We start from the raw sequence: 19,891 nt of genomic DNA on the forward strand, positions 1-19,891 counted from the left end.
CTAACTGTTTGCTCAGGGACATAAAGGCACTAAAACGACTGGTTCATCTCTTGTGTTCTGGCATTGGTCAAAAAGAAGAACAACATGACGAAAAACTTCTTTGAACTCCCCTCCCCAGCTCAGTCTACAGCCTTTCATTCTAATTCCTGTTGATACCTGTTATTTCTTTGATGGTAAATACAAAGCACTACTTGGCAACATCAGACAAGCCTTTGATATAAGAGCACAAATTTAAATCAGTTTTCACTAAAAGTGCAGTTTAGCCGTTCAGCTCCGTCTGTATGACTTCTGCCTGGCTCAGGTAGGATCATATGGATTCAATGGCAAGGTTAAAATGTAGTATGAAGTGGAAATACACCTTCTCATTCATAAACACTTCAGGTGTTATAGGGAAAACTGTAAAATTATTGTTCAGGTTTTTGATGGTTTTCAACAATCAAACACTAAAATATTAAATATTGGGACCAAAACTAGGACATTCAAAATTTTAGGACACCAAAATTAGATTTTTAAATCCTTCCTAAAGCAGTGAGACTAACCATCCCTCTCAAAGTTTTTTCCCTACAGGCCACAAGCCCAAGTTAATTAAATTTTATATCATCTTAAAGTCTCCATATTAGAGGGGGCGAGAATATATTTCAAAGGAAAATTGATCAAACATAAGTTTCTCTGCATTTTCCCACAGACTTGTCTTATGTGTGTGTTTTTTTTTCCTTAACCGGACTTTGGATGTGTAGACATACACTTTTTAAATTTGGGATTGGACATTTGATGTATGGTATGGAAACACCTCAGCACAATACAGGAAACGTCTGGACAAAATGGTACACACAGCATAAAAAAGTCATATGCAAAGAGCCGTCATCCCTTGCTGTAATATGAAAGAAGGGTCACAATATTCATCGTGACTCCTCTCACCTTGCTAACCATCTTTTTAACTCGCTCCCTTTTTTAAAACACTGAAAGGTATCTGAATCAGGACAGCTTGCATTTACCCAGAGGCTGTTTGAGCCCTTAACTATTAATTATTAATGTGCTGCTATTATTCCCATCTGTAAGAATGGTTATGTATGTATGGTTATGTATGTATTGAACTGTATACAGTGGTATGGATCATAGCTGGTGTGGTACTGACAGCAGCCAGATGGGAATGCTTGTTTTAATTATTTATTATTATTACTTCATTTATTTCTATGTCCTGAGGTGGTCACTGTATGTGAGTGGGGTTTTTTGTTGTTTTTGAGCTCACCAAACCAAATTCTTTTCAACTTTGTTGAAATGGCAATGAAGTATTGGATCTTGCATCCTGAACAGGTAGACGTAACACTTATTAACGTTAACATATCCTGTCCTACATTTTTAAAAAACAAAAACAACACCCTTATGTAAAGTCCCGCTAATGATGAAATCTTGTTTTAATTGTGTTCTAATGTAATACCAATGGGACACACATGAGACTACATTTGAGCTTTTCCAGGTCACTGAATTAAAGAACAAACTCTTTATGAATAGTAAAAGGAAATCAATTAATGCATCACACCATATAATCACAGTTCCTCCCTGTTTGAATTTTATCCATATTTTAAGACTGAAATATCCACCCAGTTAAAAGAGTTGCAGGATTTTGTCTTGCACTATCACTAATGACTGCCAATTAGTCAGCCTCTTGCCCTGCTCAACTTGTACCCCTGTCTAATTAAAGAACCTGTGTTTGTGTGTGATGCAGAGCACAGCTCACTTGTTCTGCACTCTGGGGTTGAGTCGGTGCTCCACATGTGTGCATGTAGCAGAGTGTAGGTGCTGCCTCTCTTGACAACGCTCTTACCTGCTGACAAACTCTTCAAACAGGATGCGGTGGGAGTAGCCTTGCCGACGGATGTTCACTGTTTCCAGGATTCCGGTGTAGCGCAGCTGCAACATCACCCTCTCCTTGCAGAAGCGCAGTCCCTGCCTGTCATCGTTGGGTTTGATGCAGCGCACAAAGTGTGGCTGACCCACCACCATCTTAGACAGCAAGTCCATCAGGGAGTACTGCAGATATACAATGGCAAAAAAGATAAACAGTGGGCAGATTCAAGGAAGAAAAAAGAGAAGTTATCATATTAATTCACATCATCCCAGTCAGGTGGTGTAAGTCCATATAAGATTTGCCGAACTTTTTACGACCCAAAATTAGGAATTTAAATATATAGAAAAAAGGAATCAGGTTTTTTCATTCCATATAATAACCTAAATAACTGAATTAACAGAGTTTTTTTTAATTTTATTTAGATCCACATTACCAATCATTTGTAGAATAAATTCTGGCCACCTAACAAAAATTAAGCCCAGTCCCCTCCCTTTAACTCGTTTTGGTCCCAAAAAACTCCCAGGAAACTTCTGGCCCTTTAGCAGCTAAATGCTCCACAATGTTCACCAGCTAGTTGCAACTGTGTCTGTCTGCCATTTGGTGCAAACAGATTTTTTTTGTTCAGCCCTCCATTCCCTGTATGTCTTTTTTTTGTAAAACATCTACAGAAATGTTGAATTTCATTAAAAGCAAATAAATAATGATTTGAAGTAGTAAAAAGTTTTTGTTTTCATTTGGTTTGTCATTGGGGTTTACGTTCTTTGTAATGCCCGGGTCTTCTCTAATGTGCATTTTTTTTTATCAGGGGTTCCGGAATTAGCATATAAAAGGGGAAGGTTCAATTTGTTAAAATACACATATAAAAGTCTTTTAGGGGGGGTATTTCACTCATCTTAGAGGAACAGAATGTGGAAAAAGCATTTTTGTACATCTCCCCGAGTGGTAAAATTTAAAAAAAATAGCAATTTATTTAAAAGAAAACACTCAAATAAAAAGAACATCACCCCCACTGGAAGGGGTTTGGCTAGTAGCTAACATTGACACAACTCATTTTGTTTTATGGCCTTTTTGCTTTTTTTTCAAAAGTCAAAATTTTTTTTCTAAAAAAATTTGGGGGAAAGTTATTTGTCAACAAAATTTTGATTTTAAAATTGAACAGAGGGTTCTTACACGTTTAAACGGTTGTTTTCAGACAGTTAGAAGCAAAAAAGAAAAACACCCACACGGGGAAAAAGGAGGGTAGGTTGTCGCTATGTTGTGGTTTCTAGGGTGACGCATATCTCCTGGTGCACCTGAACCAAACATAGTTTTCATTTACACACAGGCCAGATCAGGCCAAGGGCATAAAGCAGAGTATAAAAGAATTCCCTTTGTTTGCAAACCTGAAATCCTTTTTTGGGCCGTAGAGATAAAGGTATTATTACAGCAGGTCTTCTTCCTCTAAATGGGCCAGTTGGGAATACATAGCTAACTGTGCTGTCTGTATAACATAGCCCCATTAACACTTAAAGCTAACAATCTAGAGAATAATTCTGCACTGCTGTGGGGCATGGGAAAATTGCAGAGCATTCTGAGTAATGAGACCAGCCGTCACCAAGCAGACAGTCATCCCGACAACGACGGATTAACGAGGACACAATATAAGCTTTCTAATGGCCTTTGCAGTTCATGGTTTCATCAAAATTAATGATGCAATGGATATTTTATAGTAAGTCTACGTAGCAAAGTGCATATTTTAATTCTTTATTCCATCCCAGTGCAGAGAAAGAAAGGTAAGTCAAACGTTCTCTGACTTACATGATGAGAGGAATCGGATGCTTTTACACTTTATTTTGAAAGCGGATCACATAGAAATGGTTATCCACTATTCAAACAACTGTCACACTTCTTTTATCTTGTCGTACTGGTTCTTGTAAGTGTCAGTTTCTGTAAACTTTTGCCCAACTCTGATTGAGAACATGACGGCATACATTTTACATCAATCACACTGAGTAGTTATTAGGAAGCCCTTTCTCATTCAAGAATAACTGAGTAGGTGCTTACGGGAAGTTCAACAAAGTTTCTCCACAGTTAAGTTGGCCTGTATTTGTCCTCCACATTAAGCATGTCTTTAATTTAAAAACATACAAAACAGATAATTTGTTTACATTATTGCTGCAGAATTGAGGCTGCGTAAAACAATACTTGAAAGCCAGACTGTGATTGATGTCAGAGGAGTGAAGCTGCACACAATTTAAAATTACTGAAGTTTCAGTTTGGATTACAATGATGATCAGTGGATTTCTGTGAATTAGATTTAGACTAATTTTAGTATTTAAACAGAAGTCTTACCTTCAATAGGTATTTGGGAGACTTTGAGTAAGGCACGTAGGCAAATAACATGCAAATAAAGGAAGCGAGAAGTGGAAAGACAAGAAGTTGAAATTCACCTTTAGGGGGTTTTCCATTGTAATTCATAATGAGTAATTATTCTTCTTTGACCAAATGAATCCCCTTAAATAACGTAAAATAGACAGTGAAATGAAGCTGTTGAAGTGTGAGTCAAAGAGAGACAAAGTTCTGCTATCGAGAAACTTTTGGCTAGCTTTCTTGTACTAACACACGTGTGTGTGTGTGTGTGTGTGGTGTGTGTGTGTGTGTGTGTGTGTGTGTGTGTGTGTGTGTGTGTGTGCGTGCGAACATGCGTGCGTGCATGCGTGTGTGCGTGTCACACCATAAAAATTAAGAATATAATTGATAAACAACATTGGATGCAAACACAGTCAGTGTACTTCTCAGTATGTCCTTTGAGTGTTGCTACATCAAGAATTATTGTGGAATATACGATTCAAAAAAACTATTTTGGTCTCTTATTTAAGTATGTTGATGTAGTTATTTGAGCTGATTTCAGAGGACCTACACATTTTTCCAAATACTTTAGTGCACATTAACAAAATAGTAGTCGTAAGTCTGAAAACTACTTTTATGTCGTAGATACCAAAAGCCAGATGGCCATGCTGCATTACCACAAGCAAGACAGCAAAAATAACAGGGTAGTCAATTAATATGGCTATGCTTCACAGCAGACGTTTTACTGGGTTTCTTATGGTGCAATGCCTCTGAGCAACAAATAAAAAAACATTATGTTCTCAGATGTGATGATTTGTGCAACAGGAGCCTCACCTTGGTGTGCCCTGAACCACGCTGCGGTGGCAGAGATCTGGAGGCAGCTGTGATTCGGGCTCGGGACATCGCCAGATTTCCTGTTCAATACCAAAACATGAAAACAGTCATCAAGTAATCTTGTCAGTTCTTATTGAAAGCTGAAACACAGTTTTAACTGCTGTGTGTAATAAAGGAAAGAAATGACTATTGAGCGTGAACTATCAAACATATAAACACAATAAACACTTTGGGGTGATCTTCCTTTTTAACATACAATATATAAGGAAATCAAAGGTACACTACTTTGTTAAAAGTAGTGTTCATACGGCAGCCCAGTATGAGAGACAGTTCAGAGGGAGCCTAAATCTGAGCTGAATCCCATGGACTCAGGAGCGCAGCTGCATGCACAGCAGTCCAACAGCCCCACACACAGCAGAAAGGATATGAACATAGCATATGCAAGACAGTCTGAACATTTCAAAGTTTCTGCACAAGATGTCCAAATGTTTTCTCTGGCTGTATCTTCAGAGGCTAAACTGTGATTAATAGCAGTGAAAGAAGCCTTTGAAGCAGGATTGGTGACATCAAAGTCCTAATCCATGGGTGGCAGGATTTTTATAATGAGTGGGAAGTATCTTAACACATTTCAAAGGGTTTACTCCATGAATAAACAATAGCTGCACAGATGTGCCACACACACCTTTAGAAAAATATGTCTGCAGACACAGGAGGCAGCATTACCCAAGCAGCCGTGTATGGCAAGGAGGAAAACCTTTGTAAGTTTTTTAAGATAAAGCTGAAGTGACAGGCCAACAATTGTTCTAGATTTTCTACCGCACACAGATGAACTTCTAAAATGCAAATATGTAGTCGGCTTCTGCTATATCATTTCAAGACTCACGTCAGTTCTTAAAGACATGGTCTGACAACGAGCCAAAAACTTAAACACTGGATCACAACTGTCTTTCTTGGAGGACTCTGCACTACCAAGTGTGTTTAAAAGCATCAATCAAACACTGGAGATATCAAAATCCATTAACAGCAAGACCACTACTAACTTCATAAAAAGAACGTCCTACTTGTGCCAAAGGTTTTAAAGTGAGCCAAAGCAATTTACATTACACACACACACACACCCACACACACCTGTAGTCGAAACAAGCCAAAACATATGATGTGAGAGTAATTTTAAGCTAGTGATGATACTGCTTTTAGCATATGACATATCTGCTAATATGTAATTATTTATTTCTCCACTCATATATATCTACCTAAAAATAGAAGAAAGGAAAGTGTAAAATATGATAACATGGAAATGTGAGCTGTTAATTGCTCATTATGAACACATGTTTGTGAGAGGCCCTTGTGTTTCAGGATCACAGAGACAGATTTTACATCCTCAAACTCCCCTTCGGCACAATCAACATAAAAAAACACACATATGCAAAAAAAAGTATGATCTTTGAGAACAGTAGCCGTTAAACTGTGTCGGGTATATTACCAGCACACAGGCAGGGAGGGCCCCGCTCCAATTAGCCCAGAGTAAAGCTGGATGGATTAATTGGAGTGGGTCTTGTGCAAATGAAGTGCGCTCTCTCCTCTCCCCATTAGTGCTGCTGGGCCAGATCATCTGAGCACATTTGTCATGATGAATTAGCGGCTGCGAGTGGAACGGGCTCATGGAGTGTCACTGTGCTTTCACGCCTCTCACTTCCATGACACCATCAAGGGGAGATGAAGGGGCTGCGCCGTGATGAGAGAAACTATGACAGTTGTACCTAAGCCTTGCAAATGGACACTCACTGCTTTCTTCATGTATTCCATGGCGGGTCGTATTAATTCATTCTTCTGGCGGGTTTCATACCCGCTCCTGACTAGATAATTAGAGCATGGGTTAATAGTCAGTATCCTCAAAGATTTCCGTCTCCTGAGACTTGAAACCAAGGGAACACCTATGATGTCCGGTCTGAAAGAAGACCTTCTAATTTAGATACAGTGGGAAACTTGTCTAATGATGTGGATTATAATTATTCAAACACAGAGACAAGCAGAAAAAAAAGACTTGTTCTTTGACAGTGGATTCAGTTTCTGAAGAAGGCCACATATGTTTTAGTTACTGAGGCAGTTTTTACTTTTGCCAATGCTCTTAAGTAGGTATATAATGAAAATAAAGTAAGAGAGAAGAGAACTTTTTCATATAAAGCTTATTAATTAAAAGAGGAGAAGGTGAGGGGAATATTTCCCATCAGGTCATTCAGTCTTGAGAAACAGGCGGTGGAGGAGCGTCCCACTGATCTTTTCTGCTTCACGCATGTTGCTCTTGGCATAGACTTCCAGGACAAACACAGAGTGAGGCAGAGCAGTGTGTATGGGGGTAGATGGGGGGACGGGGGGGGGCACAGAGAGAAAAATCCTTCCTTGGCATCTGTGCATTCACTTTGAAAATTAAGCCCAGCAAGAATCCTGTAGGAAAAAAAAGCTCAAGCTGGCAGTTGTATTGGGGTTCTATTGACAAGAACAGTCAATGTGCTTGGGATTAAAAAGCAATCCTGCGTTCAATATGACACCTCCCTACATGCTTTTATAAGTGCCAGTGTGCGCCTTGTACTTCAGAAGCTGTGGATCAAGCTGTCGACACGGGGGACAATCAAAGTTGTAAGAGAGAGCAGCCTTCTCGAGCTGAGTGAGCAGAGGCTTGCTGGATATCTCCGCCATTCTCCCGCTCTCTTTTTGAAAACATGTGATCTAGAAACTCAACTCAGCAACCAAGCAAATGAGATTAAAGCACCCATAACCCTCCGCCACCCTCCCCACCCTCCATATCCACCAGCATGTATGCCTAGAGATGGCTCTGGGGGCTGTTGATTTAAATGCCATCCACTACTGTCAGAGCAGATCAATCATAAAAAGCATGGTGTAATTGGCTTTTAGTGACACAACACAGTGTTGCATTTATCAAAGGATGTTGTACCATGTGACTTAGGAGCGCTGGCTCCTAGCTATTGATGTGTGGGGCCGTCAAAAATCCCACTGCTGACTCAAAACATTCTCCGATACCACGATTAGGGGAGAAATTGAACAAAAGTATCACTTGGTGAGTGTCTCTTTTGGTAGCAAGAATGTGTGGAAGTCTAGTGAAAGACTGGGGTGTCTGCCCACTGGGATGAAAAAGGCTTCTACTGGGAGAGAACAAAGAGCCAAATATGTCATATCGCTGGGAGATGCCTGTCATTTCTACACAGGAGGATCTCCTGACATGAAGGGAGAGGGAGTGAGATGCGGAGGATGGCAGAACTGCAACTGTGGCTGTATGTGAAGATGTAAAAGCAATTTAAATTGTTCAACGTACATGATGGTCTTAAACTTATAAACCCTAATATCCCACTGTAGAATATTATGGAGCTTGTTTTGTTAACTCACCTAGTAATAAAATTGTAAAATAGGAATAAGAAATGTTTTAAGGGTCAGTATTACAAGGGTTATAGTAAGTATAGGAAGTACTCCTATCCTTTACTTAGTAAAAGTAGCAATACCAAAACAACAAAAATAAGCTGTTACAAGTAAAAGTTCTGCATCTGAAATCTTTAGTTAGCTCAGTGTAACATCACGTATTAGATGTCATGTTAATTATTATTACGCATTACAGTGTAAATGAATGGTATAGCAGATCATAGTGAAGCTGATTTAGTTTATTTGCTCTGGATGGTGTATTATATCACAGCGCTAATCACATTTTTTAAAGTAAAATATTAATCTGCGAAGTAACAATAGCAAAAAAAAAAGTAAAATATGTCATTATACTCGACTGTCTGTGAACTTTTCACAGGGTACACAGCTCTGCACATCCTACATTGTCACTGTGCTCTGACAAAGGACTGACAATTTCAAGGTGCTGTGTGTGTGTATGAACAGATGTGCTGTGCAGCACAACCCGGCAGCCCTGCGCCCCCAACCAAACCCCCCCCCAGCACCCCCAAACACACACACACACACGCACACACACACCGCGCAGACTGCCCATCCCTGCTAGGCCCTGCTGAGCCCAGCCAATTCAAACACTGTGATCCCCCTGATCTGGGAAAGGCCCTGGCTCTGATGCATTTGTCCATGCAAATACATCCTATTTCCTCTGACGAAACCCCTCCATGTCCAAGCCTCAAGGACCCACATTCTGTAAGGCTCAAGTGGACTCTCTATTCACCGCCTGGGAGCTTTTTACTTTCTGGGGCCGTCCTAGTTTCCTGCTGTTCTCCAAATTTGAACTGCATCACTACTTAGACAATGACATTCTCAATCTACCGTGTGGAATAAATGAATGGTCTACTGAGTATTACATAAATGTGGACTGTGTGTCACTAAACCTTTGTTTTTTTAACATTTAAACATAACAGAGAGGAAAATGATGTGGTTTAGAGGAATTGTTCCTGCATCCCTGCACTGTTTGTTGTGTGTGCCAGCAGAAACATTAACATTAACTGAATGTAAGTGTGTAGTTTGACATCCCAGAGCCATCATTTTACTTCCATCACAGTGTCAGGCTGCAGGTCTACGAGGGTGTCCCCTAGTGGTTACACTGTGAGGAGGCGATCCAGAGTGTAAAACCACCCTGGTGTGAAACCAGATTTTTATCAGATCCCTCCAGATAATGGTAATTTCACAGATAACAGTAAATCTATAATGTGAAGTAAAATGCAAATTAAATCCCCCCACAAATTTTACCCTGAAGAATAGATTTATAATTTTCTCATGCTATACTGTATCTCACTTTAAACAGTGCTCCATCTTTGCCAGAATGATAAGCCAAAGCAGAGCGTTTCATAGCTTTTATCTAATGAGATGATCTGCAGTTTTACAAACTGAAATAAGAAAATTGGACCTCCAACTCCAAGGAGCAGATTGCAGTCATACTGCCTTTACATGAACATGCAAAAGAATCTATATAATTACTGTGAGGTTTGGTAGAGCTTTTTAGGATAAAAAGGCTCAAACTGCACAACACAGTAACAGTTTATTCTGTGACAAATCCTCACATTAGCTTGATCCACCGGTCTGAATGTCAGGACACACAAAGTGCAGTAGAGGAAAAAGGAAATAAAGAAGCTTTTAGATCTAACAGACTCTATTTCAGCAGCAGTAAACATGTCAGCACCTTAGTATCTATTCAGTGCCTTTGTGTGCTAAAATGAAGTGTTCACTGAATTTCTTTTATAGAGTGTACTCCTCTGAAGCTGTTAATTGCAGAAAGTAAATGGTTGAAGGCTCCCATGTGCACAACCTGCAATTGAAGTTTACAGACACATCAGACAGATTTCTACTCAGCTAAGGTGCCTTTTGTGAACTGAAGCTCCTGGGACTGAAAGCAAGCATTTACAGGTCCCTAAAAAAGAAGTGAATCACATAATGTGGCTTAGCTGAAATAAAGTAGGAAGTGGGAATCTGATAATGTAACACATCTATTAGCATTTCAGCTAAGTCAAGTGACCAGGAGGCCTCAGCCACGGCTAATGACGAGCATATTACTCTGCCTTCATTTAACCAACAGAAAAGAGGTGGGAAGAGTTTCTTTTGTGTTCTCTAAATACTGTTTCTTCATCCCCTGGGTATTTAGAAACCTTATCATAAAAATATCCCACTGCACCCACAATCTGTAGATAGCATTCAGCAGTGGGAAACCAAGAGGGACAGCTTAGTGAAAATAAAAACAGAGCGCCGTGCAGAGAGCTGAGCCTCTCAAGAGATAATGGAGACTGCAGATTTATCCGAGCATGGCACACAGAGGCTTGAAACGAAGGGGGACCAGGAGATGCCTGGGAGCCGCGTTTTTAAGAAACCCACTTACCTGAACATTTATGGAAGCAGTAGACACATGCACAATTCACAGAATACCTGCATTGTTAACAATAGTTTCTCTAAAAGGAAAGTTTTCATTACCATTTCCATTGTGGTTAGTGGTAGAATAATGTTCACGTTAGTGGCTGAAAGGTTTCACTGAGGCCTACATCATAGCATACCTGTTTTAGTCAAGGGGCTAGAGAACAGCTGCTGCAAAAGTTTGTTCTCTGATGTTCTCAGAACTACGACGATGTCTGCAGGAAGAGTGTCCCTGTTCTTCCCCAAAAAGCCATTCACATTGTACATTACCTGTCAAGAAGGACACACAACACTACACATAAACTCCAAGTGCTCCTCACATTTAAAGGAGCCAATCTGATTTGTCTTTATAAGGCCTTATATTTTCAGATATCACTGAAATCAATTGACATTTTTGACAGACATTTAAACATTTCAGCTATTGTTAATACACTGGTAAATCTTTTATCACACCAACGAACAAGGAAGTTTGTTGCACGGATATAGACTCATTTTGATACCTTTCCTGCATAATGCTGAATCCCAAAACAAAGCTCCACACGTTTAGGTATCCAAAAGTACTTGCAGCGCAAATTGTCCTCAAATTTATCTGTTGGCAGAAAGGCAAAATAGTTTAATAAACAAAAAAGATGCTTCAAGCAGCACAGGTAGGAACATTTTAAAGTATCTAAGCTGTGTGGCAAGAGCTGTAGTGGCCTTATGAACTCCTTTATTCATGTTTCATGATTTTTGTTTGTTTGATGTCTGAGCATTTTGCAGAAGTAGCTCCAGTCTTACCCACTAAAGTCTGGTCAGTGGCCTGAGGGAAGCGACTCTCCTCGTCCATCAGGGACAGCAGACCCATGGGCTTCTGCAGGAACATGTCCAGGATGGGCCTGTTGTCCTCGTACTCCACCAGGCTGGCATCCACCCCCTCGCTCTGGTATTCCATCTAATTAGAACCAGTGAATGTAGAACAATCTAGTTAAGGATTTCTGTAACTGACCCAATTAAACAATCTGGGCTAAATATTATTTGTGCATCTTTGAGGGTAAAAAAAAGGAGTTTCTAATCAACAAAACCAAACAGCTGCAGTCGGCTGAGTCTGTCTATTGCTGAAGCTTACAGCATAATAGAGGGTTTGACTGAATACATAAAACAGAACAGCTCTAAACTAACAAATAGAGACACTTACTTATTTATAATTTATTTCACTTTGCAAATAACCCAGAGTCTTATCATATTATTGCATCTATTTAATTTTGGATCAAAAAGTTCTTTTAAATATATATTTTACTAATAAAGTGGAACCAATGGATCTAAACTGTCCTCATGTTTTAGTCATTAACTCAGAATAATCAGTTTCTGTGTACAGCGAGACTGTAGAAACCCTTTTCCGCAGAGCACCAGCCCTTCATCAGGGGCAGCTCGCACTTGTTTGTAGAAGAGAAACTTTCCACAGGCTTAAAGGCCTTATTTTCAATTATCACTGCTGTGATTAATTTGTAAACGGGAAATGTTGTTTCCAGTTCTGCTTCTGGAGAGAGCTGGAATATATAAATCAATGAACAGAGAGTATTATCAGATTTTATTTGTGAAATCCTGCCTCAATGAATTATCTCATTTGTATGTTATTTTGTGTATTCTTCAGTACATGTGTTGCTGTATACATTTAAATGTAAAGCAGATAACTAAGTAATAAAAAGTGCTACAGTAAATGAATAAATTTGCCCTTCTTTACCTAGTTTTAAGAAGGACTGTTGCAAAGTTAAAACTACACAGACCAAAAGGCATGATAGCAAACTGGTTCTTGATTAATATCTGTTCATTTCCATCAAGACAAAAAAAGACCTCTCGCACTTCAGGGTAAACAACATCATTAAATCAATTAAGAGTGTGATTTGGTGGTGCGTAATGGTATAAGTAATCCTTTACACATCGCAGCCTGGCTAAAAGCAAAATGTTCATTTAGAGAGCATCTCTGCCCTGATGGATGTAAAAACACAATTAATACTAAAATTACTGACTTATCTAAGTGTTTTAAAGGGATTTTTTTATACACAGTATTATTGCTACTGTTGTGTGGATGCATTCATTCCAAGCACATCATTTGACATGAATAACCATGATGTACTGTATTTGGACAGACATATTATATCAATAACCTCCCTCTATATGTCAAACTTACCTGTTCAAGGGCAAAAATGTGCTGGTTGAAGTAAAACTGGATCTGCTCGTTTGCAATGTTGATGCACAGTTGTTCAAATGAGTTCTTCTTGAAGTTTTCAAATCCAAATATGTCCAGGATTCCCACATTCATGCCGCTCTCTGCGGCACTTCAAAGGAGGAAAAAGGGGACAAACAAACTTATTCTTCTATGTTACAGTACAAGCAAATCCCCAGCAGGCATATTAATTGATAAAACTTTAATGATAATCCAAGCTCAACCCAAATACAGTCCTGTAGTCTGATGAGAAATCATAAACATCAGCTTTCAAAAAGTAAGAGCTTCTAAAATGGGTTCATTTCAATCTTTATTGATTTAACCTTGAGTCATTTTCAATCTCTGCACAAACAATACTTACTTCTAAGACACAGCATGAAGACTTAACACTCTGAATTTCATATTCAGTGCTTGGAGCTTCTACTTTTCATGATCAGTCATTACCCGCTGTATGTAGAGGTCACCTTTAGCCTGTGCTACCGGGTTGTTAATGGCAATAAGGAAACGGCAAAGATGACTGGAATGCAGACAGGAACTCTGGCTTTTATACATCTCAGAGACAACTCCTTGACAGTCGATGCTCATATTTATCATGGAATTCTTTTGGATCAATGAACAGCCTCTTTGCAGTCTCTCTGAAGTCTTTTTAATCATCTGAACATTATTTTCTCTGCACGCAACTCTGTATCAAAAATTTATTAAAACTTTTTTTGCTCTTCTTTTGCTTGTCTTGTGCTTGTCCATTTATATTCTCCTCTGCATGTTTGCATCTGCCTCTACAGACAGATAAAGGTGAACAGTGAACGTCCACACAGATCTTCACCATTGGCACACACTCACCAGATATTCATGTCAGGTTGCAGTAGGGAGTTGATGCGGTTGACTATCCAGCTAAAGAGGCGTCCGTACAAGGCCTTGGACATGGCGTCACGGACATCAGCGGCTTTGTCCACTGTGTTGGTGCGGATGATGGTCTCGCCCCGGGTAACCACACACTGGGAGGTCAGCGCCTCCTGGAGTTCCTCAGTGCCGATGCTGAGGAGAGATGCAGCTGAGAGAAAAGACGAGAGAGTTAATCAATGTGATAATCAGGAGCTCATCTACCTTTATCATTAGCATAAAATAAACCCCAGCAATCTCTTACTGTTGATGTTTCTCAGCTTCTTTACATGTTTTATGTAAATGGAAAGGGGTTCTGTGCTTTCAGATATATTATGGTTACTCCTTACAAAAATGTTCCCCTATTCTCTGGGTAACAAGCCATGATTGACTGATTGTTTGTTTTGCACATACAAGTTGCCACAAAGTCACAACATGTGTCACAAAATAACTATTAAACAAAACATTAATCATTACTTTACAAAAAACCATACCACAGAGACCTGTGAACACATTTCACAAAAGGCTTTTCTTCTTAAAATCTTCTTCTACAGAGTACAGTCCTTCAATCATCAAACAAGGAGGATTAGAGCATAGAATAGCTTCCTGTTTAATCCCATCTGAATCACATTTACAAACTCTTTTTTCTTCACAAAGACCATTAAACCTACCTGTATCTTTGGCTAAAAGAAGAGCATCGCTGACTATTAGAAAACACATCACCTGATGTATTGCATCTCACCATTCTCTAAGGCCGCCGAGTTAGGCACTTCACTCTTATCAGTCTGGTGTTGGGATGTGATGGAAGCAAATTCAATATTGCCGGTGTTCAAAATGGCTGAGAGAATTCGGTAAACAGAGTTGACCTCCTAAAAAACAGACAAGAAAAAATGAACACATTTCATTTCTTTGCAACCAAATACTGTATTTGAATGAGTATTATGTTAAAATACCTCTTCAGTAAAGCCAATATTTCGGAAGCACTCCTGAATTGCGTCAAACTGCTCCGTGTACAGTTTGCTGGAGACAATGTCTTGCATCACTTTGCGGTGCTGGCTGTCAATATACCTGCAGATGTAATCATAAGTATTAATGCTGATGCTCCAACATGATGGGAATGGAAAGATGTATCATGAACCTGTCAAAGTCAAACTGCTGTGCTAACCTGGGAGGTGTCCTGTCTGGTAGCCTGTAAGTCTTCAGCTTGTCTTGGTGGTAAAGCCCAGCGTATATGTAATAAAATATGTGGAAGTTTTTCTCCCCCCTGAAAGAAAACAAACAGAGCAGTCAGAAATGTGACAAAGAGAACTCCAGTCAGACCAAGCCAAAGCAGCACATACATAGCCTGTTTGATGACCCTCGACTTCTCCAGCAGGTACTCGGATATCTTGGCCCCGATGACCGCTCCAGTGGGTGTGAACTTCATCTCCAGGTATTTGCCAAAGCGACTGGAGTTGTCATTGATAGCTGTGCAGGCGTTCCCAAAGGCCTCTACAAGGGGGTTCACCTGCAAGATCTTCTCCCGCAGCGTCCGATTGTTAGCCTGAGAGCAACAACATGTTTCTTAATAAACCATAATTATTATAGAACTATACTTTGACATTCTTTCAGTATTCAGCACAAATATTAACCAATTTAACAATAAAAGGATGGCCACCCAGTTACTATACCTTTCCCAAGAAGGTAAGATGTTGAACAATCAAATGAGCGCTCTCTGTTTTTCCCGCACCACTCTCACCGCTGATTATAATGCACTAAAACAAAAAGGAAACAAAATCTAGTGTCTAAAACATCAGACATTTCCCTTTTTTAACCATGTAAAAGCCTTGTAGATAATTAAATCTATTTTTCTGGACAGACGTCACCGCTTTCGTCCAAAAGTGAGTACATACAGTATGTTAAAAAGTTTATTCAACCTCTATAGGAAATAAAACATTTCAGTAAATTGTTTAATATAATTTTCTTTACAGATTTCCATCATCATTTTATCTGTTATACAATCTGAGACTCCACCGATCAAATGTTTTTTGGGTAGTACCTGGTCTTTGCAGAATGTCACCATGCCTCTGTAGGCTGCATCTGCAGTAGCAAAGATGTGTGGAGGGTTGTCAGCCCGCTTCACACCGTGGTATAGCTTAGAGAACTAAGATAAGGCACATGCAAAAGGCACATTATTTTTAATTGTACAGATTTTTTACAAAAAATATCCAAAATTTGAGTTTTGTTGTAATAATGCAAACTCAATTTTTACCTGTTTTTATTATTTACATTAAACGCTAACTCTAAAGTTGTGAACACACCATGAGTCTACAGCCATGCTAGGAGCTCTGTGAGGCTGCGTTTCAGCTGAATGTTAATGTTAGTGTGCTAAAATTGCTAACATGGTGATGTTTAGCAGTTCACCATGTTCACCGTTTTAGTTTAGCTTGTTAGTATGCTAATTTGCTAATAAGCGCTAAACACAAGGTAAAACTGAGGCTGATGGGAATGTAAATGGTTTCGCAGGTATGTGATCATAAATATTGGTTAAACTGAAATTATGACCTGATGGTGCTAAATGAGGGTCATATACAGGATGTCTGCACCAAATGTCAGGACAATCCATCTAACAACTCGGGATAATTCACTAAAAACAAATAATGTCAGTCTCATGGTTGTGCTAAAAAAAAGCCAGGGGATCATTAAAGTCAGTGGATTTCAACCTCTGGGGATTATGAATGTCTGTAAAAATTGTTTAGGATAATCTATTAAATAGTTGAGATATTCCAGACTTGACCAAAGTGGTGGACCAGACGACTGACTGACATTGCTATCCCTTGAGACATGCCGCTACTATGGATAAAAAAAATAAAATGTGTTTGTGTTGAAAGCAGTACATTTTTTTTACATTTCTGTTACATGTGTTGTTATTCTCTTATTTAGGTTTTTGGCTGTTTCAATATTTAAAATAAACACTGATTCACACTGACTTTAAAAAGAAGCCTTCCCAGTTGTTTCCCTTTGGATTGGGAATCCACTGGGAACATTTGTGTGACTGGTCCATAACCAACCTGGGGAGAGTAGATGCTGAGATTCTGGAAAGGATTGAGAGCGATGAGGATGTCTCCAACGTAAGTGTACACCTGCAGCTCATCATACCGCTTCTGGAGATGGCTGATTATTGTCTCCTAAAGAGATGGAAAGAAAAACACACATTGCATCAAGAACATTGTGCCTTTGACTGATCAATACATGAGGAAATGAACATATTAAATCTTACCTCATCTAAGAACTCCAGGTTTACCAGATCATCATCAGGACAACTCTCTATTATGAGGGTTTTACGAGTATTGATCCGCTCCTGCCTGTATGAAGCCAAGCACATGATAATGCATCAGAAAGCTGTAAAGTGACCACCAAATAAGCAACAGTAGTTTGACTGGCTGGGTGTAAGACCCAGTCACTTCCAAGGTTTGTGTGAAGCCCTTAAAGCTCTCCCAGGAGACACATCTCCCATTATCACAGGCTGTGATTGCACTTCATCTGTGTTTTGACCTATCACTCTCCAAAGAGCCCCAGTGGGCAGAGGTCAACACGGAGCCAGCTGGCTCCAAGGGACTGTGGAAAACCTCAGGGGACACCAGAGAGTGTGTGAAGGGGGCTGTGTCTGTGAGTGCCTACGGCATTACACATGTATATACAAAGGATAAGGATGGTGATATTCTATACTTGTCTTATTTTCATCAAATCTAATGAAAAGACCCAACCCAACAATGAATTGATCCTACAAACATGCATTTTCTGTGTAGCCAATGCCTGATATAGCTCATTCTTCTGTCAAAGAGCTCATTAATGGTCAAAATAATACCGATGATTGTGCATTAATCCTCAACTGAAAACGCATTTACTCCTTTTTGAGTAACGTTTGCTAAAAACAATGACTTTGTTGCTTCAAAAAAATTATACTACATACTTTGTGAACCATTTTCTCTGGAAGATGGTAAGTCTCTTTGGGATGGACTTTGGGCTTTTTCACTTTGTAAACCTATAACGTGCACAAAAAAGATATATAACACAATAAAGGAAAGGGAGAAAGCCAAAAAGCATAACATGAGAACTTTAAGATAAATATAGAAAAAAACATAAATGTCCTTTACTGTTGGTATATAACAATTACTGAAAAAACACTTTTTGTTACTTCTCAAAAAAATGAAAATATTTCATTCATAAGATGTATCTATATTCTATTACAATAAATAATCTATTGTAAAATGAAAAGAAATATTCAAGCTTCAGGTTAGGAATTGTTTCCTCCTCTGCCATTGTTTTCATTTTATATTCTGAATATAGTGTAAATTCAACAGTGCAGAAATAAAAGCTGCATGCTCAATATGGTCCCTCTAAGTCTTTGTGTCCCTTTGGAGAAAAAACTTGAGACCTCTAGCCTCTACCTCTCTGCTTTGAAGTAAATCACACTATTCCACCTACGGCAGCTACTTTTAAGTTCACTATGTCTTTATTCTTATCTGGAGTCATTGTGTGCTGATCTGTGGCATGAGAGACTAAACCAGACAAGCCCAGTTTTCGCCCTACAAGCTCCTAATCCCATTATCCACTTTCACTGTGGACAGGAATTCGGGATCAGGCTCAGGCACCAACTCTGCACACTCTCGGGAGTAAACAGAGCTGGCACAACATCAAGACTCTCAGTCAAGGGCAGGTTCAGCGAACTCCTTTATAATAAAGATTAAGCAGTGCCAAAGTCAATATTTCTCTAGTAAGACTTCTACAGGAGACTTTCTGCTCTGTCATTCACTGCCATAAGAGTGTCTGGGTAAACTATTCATCTTTACACATTTTAGGATATGAGCTGTCCAATCACTGTTCCTGCCTCTTCATATCTATCTATCTATTCCAAGCAACTTGTACAGTAGCTACTTTTAAAATCTGTGAAGAAAATAACCCAACTTATCTTATTCAAAACCAAGCAAAAGGAAGGTAGTACAGTTGAAATGTCACTTTTGTTTTTTTTAAAGGTAACTCAATCTTGGGTGGGAAAGTGCTTTGTACTAAGGACTCCCCATCAGATGGTTGTTCCATCCACTGGCATAAATGGAGTTTATTAATCTAAGGTTAGTCAGCACAATCACTTCCTCTGAATTAGTCACACTCCCCTAACTTCTCTCTAATCACATACTGTAATGTCCATTACTGGGTGTCATCATCATCACTGTGTGTAAGAAGATGAGACCCTGCCCCCTACTGGACAGAAAGAATATCACCACTCAGTCAGTGCCCATCTGCAGCGACACAGATTTCCAGTGACAGCACACAAATGAAGCAACTAGCTTTGTCATTGCAGCATTTTATTTACTCTGCAATTTTAGAATGTAATATCAATGGACTTACTTACTTGGTTTTGATTTTGCAGCCCAGTTCTTGCTGTTCCTGGATGAGAGCAGCTAACTGCTGTGGTAGTACAACATCTTTGCCGTGGGCCTGCTTGATGAAGGGATGCTCTAGGAGGTGCGTCACGGATGGACGTGCTTCAAAATCCTTTATCAGACACCTTACAATCACAAAAATAGAGGAAGCTTTAAACACTTACAGACATAGGTAGCCTCCAATATTGTCTATCTGTTATTTATCTTAAAATCCAAATGAATTAAACCACTGAGGAGAAACTGTCTCCTCACCTGAACATGACAGAACGCTGGTTTGTCTGGATCAGTACTGACAGACAACAAGCCCTGCATTGGCACAGCAGTAAGTCCTATCTGTGATATGCAGTGTTTGCCAATAGGTGACGTCTCTTTGTGATACTGCCCCATGCCCACAATTCAGCATCAGTTAGCTACTGATATAAATGTTTGCTAAATATTGACTGTTAAGCACCAAACACCCAGGGGAGCAAAATTGGCTTTCATTAGAGACAGTATTGATATACTGTAAAACAAAATCAGAAA

At 39.4% G+C, this 19,891-nt stretch overlaps 1 protein-coding gene across 1 annotated transcript in view; it reads right to left on the minus strand.

Annotated features, from left to right (window-relative positions):
• The window catches only part of myo3b (myosin IIIB), a gene marked incomplete at its 5' end in the record, with an annotated part of 54,172 nt that overhangs the window by 23,261 nt on the left and 11,020 nt on the right, over positions 1-19,891 (minus strand). The window contains 18 exons of the mRNA XM_032530333.1: positions 1,826-2,031; positions 3,073-3,099; positions 4,181-4,201; positions 5,012-5,091; positions 11,005-11,134; positions 11,365-11,453; positions 11,642-11,795; positions 13,032-13,179; positions 13,908-14,118; positions 14,689-14,815; positions 14,900-15,014; positions 15,112-15,210; positions 15,287-15,489; positions 15,617-15,700; positions 15,985-16,089; positions 16,997-17,113; positions 17,206-17,290; positions 19,339-19,494. Coding sequence (XP_032386224.1) covers positions 1,826-2,031; positions 3,073-3,099; positions 4,181-4,201; positions 5,012-5,091; positions 11,005-11,134; positions 11,365-11,453; positions 11,642-11,795; positions 13,032-13,179; positions 13,908-14,118; positions 14,689-14,815; positions 14,900-15,014; positions 15,112-15,210; positions 15,287-15,489; positions 15,617-15,700; positions 15,985-16,089; positions 16,997-17,113; positions 17,206-17,290; positions 19,339-19,494 — 2,157 coding nt within the window. The remainder of the gene's footprint in view (positions 1-1,825; positions 2,032-3,072; positions 3,100-4,180; positions 4,202-5,011; positions 5,092-11,004; positions 11,135-11,364; positions 11,454-11,641; positions 11,796-13,031; positions 13,180-13,907; positions 14,119-14,688; positions 14,816-14,899; positions 15,015-15,111; positions 15,211-15,286; positions 15,490-15,616; positions 15,701-15,984; positions 16,090-16,996; positions 17,114-17,205; positions 17,291-19,338; positions 19,495-19,891) is intronic.

Source organism: Etheostoma spectabile, chromosome 11 (assembly GCF_008692095.1).
Source record: "Etheostoma spectabile isolate EspeVRDwgs_2016 chromosome 11, UIUC_Espe_1.0, whole genome shotgun sequence".
Classification (NCBI taxonomy): domain Eukaryota; kingdom Metazoa; phylum Chordata; class Actinopteri; order Perciformes; family Percidae; genus Etheostoma; species Etheostoma spectabile.